The sequence below is a fragment of the Protobothrops mucrosquamatus genome, unplaced genomic scaffold, assembly GCF_001527695.2.
Source record: "Protobothrops mucrosquamatus isolate PMUCROS unplaced genomic scaffold, P.Mucros_1.0 scaffold3844, whole genome shotgun sequence".
NCBI classification, from domain to species: Eukaryota; Metazoa; Chordata; class Lepidosauria; order Squamata; family Viperidae; genus Protobothrops; species Protobothrops mucrosquamatus.
In genome coordinates this window covers 56,857-62,435 of record NW_015389794.1, presented here as the reverse complement: position 1 = coordinate 62,435, position 5,579 = coordinate 56,857, and the positions used below count along the sequence as shown (strand labels likewise).

Genomic DNA, 5,579 nt, shown 5'->3' with positions numbered 1-5,579 from the left:
TTCCTGTGCAAGAACCTGTCCTTTAAAATTCTAATGGCTGTTGCCAGATTCCTATGGGGTCATGTAGGGGCCATGGCTGGCTCTATAGGCAAAAGGGGAAATGCAAATCCTTGGAATTTGTCTGAGCTAATCTAAACTTTTGGTTTGCCTAATTGTGTTGCTTATTTGGAGCCTCTGTTTTCTCTTTGCTTATGAATAGAGTGTCCCCATCTTTTTGAACGGATCTCCTAAAGACTGGCCTCTTCATGTTTTTGCTTGAGGCTGGGGATGCTTTTTCTCCATTTCTCCTTTAGGGGAAATATTCTATCCTGCCTTTTTTTTTTTAGTATTCCCCAAAATATTCTTCTTTATTGGGGAAGAATGTGTTGTATTTTTTCAAAAGATTGTTTTCTCTCCATCACTCAGTCCTTTAGGAAATAATTGAACTATGGGAAGACAAGAAGACTGCAGGGCATGAAGGATTGAATGTCCCATGAAGAAGACATCCCTTGAGTACCCTCTCATTGAGAACGACCCTTTCAAATCTGAGTCTATCACCAACAGGTCCTGCTCCTTTGGTAGCGAAACAGTGTCAAAAGTCATTTCTTTCCCACCGCATAATCAGGAAGAAGATTTGAAAACAGAAATCAAAGCTAGGTTTCAGCCCAACATTCCTCCTATAAAAGAAACCCAGACTTAGTTTATATATTAAAAAACCTATAAAAGAAACCCAGACTTAGTTTCTCTTCTTTAACCACCCTCCTTTTTCTGTTTTTCTCTCCCCAATGGCACCCATCGCTCCTGAGAAATTGCAAAAGATGTCCAATGCAAATGAAAACTGGCCGGGCAGTAAGTCATAAACCAGAAATGGATTATTCCACAAATTCTGTCTTGCCAGCTCATCATTAAGCAGTGATGGCTGCCAATAAGGTTTTGAATAATGGCGAGATTTCTTTCCCCCCCATTATTTTTATCAGATTTCTTGGGGGCCTTTCGAAAGAATAGACCGCTCCTGATGGGGGGGGGAAATATGAACCAGCTGAAACCTGAGACGGACCCTTACCTATCTCATACGTTTCACTTCCTTCCCATCAGAACTATAGGGAATTGACCATTTTCATGTAACAATGCAACAGCCTCATTACCATCTTCTAAATATGCATGATGAAAACGTTGAATAATGGCCATCCAATTGTCACCCAGAGATTGGCCTTTTACCATCCAATGAACTAACATATTCATCCCCCAATGATGGCACACAAAGAGCTAAACGCCTAGAGGGGTTTCATATTTTTTTATTTTGTGTGCATTTGTGTGTGTGTGTGTGTGTGTGTATGTAGATAGATAGATAGATAGATAGATAGATAGATAGATAGATAGATAGATAGATAGATAGATAGATAGATAGATAGATAGATAGATAGAAAGATAGATAGATGAAAAAATACTGAGGAGGAGGGGGATTTCAAAACGCTAAATAATAAAAAAAAATCCGTCATGTTGACTGACATTTTTAAAATCCATGCATCTTATCCGGGGAGAGATATGATTATCTGACTGTCATAGGATATGACATGACAAATCTTCCAACTCTGAATAAGAAAACGAAGGGTGAGCACATTTCAGGCAGCTGAGGGACAATAACGCTGGCAATTGGATTCCTCAAAAAAAAAATATTAAGAATTATTTTATGCATCTTTGATTGAATGAGAAATGATAACTCTCAGTTAATATGCAGCTTATGTAAACAGTTCACGCAAATTGACTCCGATGATCACGAATAGCCAGAAATAAGCCCAATATCCTTGCTTGCTTGCTTGTTTATTATTTTTGTACATCCGTTCTAATTCAAAACAAAGGTTGATTTTTTTTTAAATCGGATTTTATTTATTTAGCCTATGGCATCTAGAGAGGTCATGCAATCACTGATATACAAATCAGATGCGATGCTCAAGAAAGCTTAATATAATATTTATGGTTTATTACTTTTGTTGTGATCCTCAATATCATTGCATTCCCAGCGGTAAGGAAAAGGGAGGGATCCAGAAATACGAAATCTATTTTTTGTCACTAAATTGCACAAGATAGAATTTGGGAGTGATCTGTTTGTTATTTTGAGGAGGCAGAAGTTTTAAGTCCCATTTTTTTCAGTAAAAGCTAAGTTCCCTAACCGATCTATTTTGCATGAAAAGTTAGGATTTTGATTTTTTTTAATGTCTTGTTTGTTTTGTGTTATTTTTGTTTGCTTGTTCTTGTTAAAAAAAATGGAGTTTTAACTTTTAACTTTTTTTTTTTAATAAAACAAAATTAAAGTGATAAAGAAAAGTTGGTTTTGCAATCGGGAAATTCTCGTGTCAAAAGCCAGGCTTTATATGTTTTAAAATCTATATATTTCTGATTGCAGCATTTCATCTGTATGCTGAAAAACCTCCAAATATTAAAAAAAAAACTTTTTACAATTGCCTTATAAATCGAGACATACAATCCCGAGTTGTGTTTGCATTCAAATATAAGAAGGAGAAGACAAAATGTCAAGGAAAAAAATACTTCTATTGAAATCTGAAAACTAGGGAAGAGTGGAAAAGAGGTGTTTTTTTTCTTGATCCTTCAGCTTTCTTCATTTCTGGTGAATTAGCCTTCATCATCATTAACACTATCATCATCATCATCATCATTATTATTATTGATGATTGATCATCGCACAGTCAGCCAGATGTTCAAACTGGATTTGGCATTTTGGTCTACCTATCGAGTCCTTACCCAGGACCTGGGATAGGCAGATGTGGATGTTTGATGGTATTACAGATATCGTCGCAGGATGGAAGCAGTTCCTAGTAAGGCCGCCTTTTGCAATTGACTAATGGCGAATTTGTCAATGCCAATGGTGTTCAAGTGGTGCTCCAGTTGTTTTGGGATTGCACCCAAGGTGCCTATTACTATTGGTACTGCCCTTGCTTGCATCATCATCATCATCATCATCATCATCATCATCATCATCATCATCATCATCATCATCATCATCATCATTATTATTATTATTATTATTATTATTATTATTATTATTATTATTTTCCTCCTTTGGCTTTCTTCTTCCAGCTTTTATTTCACATTGTTTCCTTGTTTGTGAAGGAGGGAGAAACCATCACATTTTTCCTCCTTTCTTGACAATCCAAAGCCAGTGCTTGAAACTCATGTCCAGAGAATTTTGATATGCTCAGAGTCTCTTTTATACATCAGCATGAAGAAAGGGGGGGGAGGGAGGGAAATTTCTCAGCTCCATTTAAGTCTCATGCAAAAAGCTTACAACTGTAATTAAATCATTAAATTCTTGTCTACGCTTCACAGAGCGTAGAGAAATTAACTTCCCACCAACCTCATTTTCTATTTGAACATGAAATAATGATTTTCTGCCAGTCTAATTACAAAGGCAACATCTGATCAAGCCAGCATCCAGAGGGGATTATCACGTGCGCCGAGTATTAGACCTCATTACTAGCTTGAGTGCAAAATTATTACATCTTGTAATTGGATGGTGAGATTTATATACAGATCGGGCCGGTTTCTGTAAGATTATAATTACAAGCTTCGTTGGTTAGCTACTTATCAGAACTTTGCAGGGGGAAAAAAAAACAACAAAACAAACGAGTGGGCTTTTTACTCCTAAAGTAATTGGACATTGGGATGGCACCCCCCTTTTGCTGACATTGTAAGTACAATACGTAATTTCTTTTACCCAAGCAGGTAAGGAGACAACCGAAACACTACCAACTCGTTTTGTCAGACAAAGTAAATAAATTGGACCTATTAGACCGGGACCTTCTGCCTCCCCTTTCTCTCTCTCTCTCTCTCTCAGAGAGAGAGAGAAAGAGAGAGAGAGAGAAAAATAAATGAATGAGCTGTCTCTTCTGCTACACTGGGCCCAATGTATCTATTACTTAAGGGTAACTGGCTGTAAAACCATCCATTTTGTGAGTTGCAAAGGGGCTGGGGTTTTTTTTTTTCCTGCGGGCAAGAAAACCAGGAGAAAAGCATTGATTGCAAGCAGGGGGTTTGGAGACGGGAGGGGGACAAATTCATAGGCCATGCAGACACATAAATACAATCACGCCAGACCCATCAGCCCAAAGATATTTGGTAACTACTTCGTAACATAGAGTAGGTGGGTAGGTAGGTTACGCGATGAATGCATTTCTACGTATGGGTCTTACCTTCTACTCTTCATCTAGGATGGCGCACAAGAGCAGTAAACATGGAAAGTAATTTCTGCACGATACAAAATGGGTTGGTTTATTTGTTAAATTTAGACAGCGGCCCATCCACCCAATGGATTGCCAAGAGTAGGACCCAATGGAATGGATAACATATCATCATCATCATCATCATCATCAAAGCATATATTATGTCATCTATTGTGCTTGATCTTTCTTCACCACCCAATGGATGTTGAAGAAAGATCAAACACAATAGATGATATAATATATGCATAGATGATGATGATGATGATGATGATGATGATAGTATCCATGATTTCCAATCTTAATATATGCATTAAAAAAAAGGAGAGGTAAAAGTTTCCCTGTCTAGTCACGTCTGATTCTAACACATGGTGCTCATTTCCGTTTCTTGGCCAGCATTGTCTGAAGACGTTTTCCGTGGCCCTGTGGCCAGCTTGGCTATATCCCAACGTGCATGGAATGCTGTTACCTTCCCACCAAAGTGGTACCTATTTATCCACTTGCAGTTGCATGCTTTCAAATTGCTAGGTGGACAGGAGCAAGGAACAGGACTCGGGTCTCAAACCTGATCTGTAAGCTTTCCAGCTGACAAGCTCAGCATCTTTAACCACTAATATATGCCCCCCTAATATATGCATTAGGTGGACAAATTTTAAAGAACGCCTGTGACAGAATGATGCTTCAAGCTAAGTGTTACGTTGGAGCATCGTCAGGGATTAAAGAAACGCTCTTCACCAAAACTCTGAATTAGAGCTTTCACTCAGAAGATAAAAGGCGCTTGATGACCCCCCAAGGCTTTCTTTCCAGAAAAGTGAAGATGTTGGCTGAAGGACTTCACCCTGTTTTGATATTTCAGTTTGGTCTATCGAGATAGAGGAAGCCCAACCTCCATAACAAGACACTATTCTGATTTGGATTAATGCTGCATATTCTGTATGTATTGCATTTTGAAAATGTTGGCAAGCATCCCGAAGAGAGTTCGATGGTACAATATTACCAAAAGGAAGCACCAATGAATTAGTCACCTATCTCCAAGGAACCTCGGAATAGTAAATAAAGATTATGGTAATTATGAGAGAGAGAGAGGAAATGGCGGGAACAAAGACAATATGATAGGGGTAGGTTAGACCTTTCTGAGGCCTTCATACAATGACTGTGTATGAATGTACACAGCCCAAAGCCTTCTACTCTTGCAATGTTCAAAGCAAGATCCAAAAATTAAAATTAAACGTTTGGAGTTATATACAAAGAGTGTTAAATTTAGTTGGCCAAATCCAACATTTGTAGGGGGGGAGGGATGTCTAGTTAAAAGAAGGAAGGAAGGAAGGAAGGAAGGAAGGAAGGAAGGAAGGAAGGAAGGAAGGA

The 5,579-nt window shown here is 38.3% G+C and overlaps 1 protein-coding gene across 1 annotated transcript in view; it reads left to right on the top strand.

Annotated features, from left to right (window-relative positions):
- The first annotated feature begins 4,158 nt into the window (after positions 1-4,158).
- The window catches only part of LOC107298281 (iroquois-class homeodomain protein IRX-3), a 26,752-nt gene continuing 25,331 nt past the window's right edge, over positions 4,159-5,579 (top strand). The window contains exon 1 of the mRNA XM_015827654.1: positions 4,159-4,235. Within this exon, the coding sequence (XP_015683140.1) occupies positions 4,159-4,235 (77 nt within the window). The remainder of the gene's footprint in view (positions 4,236-5,579) is intronic.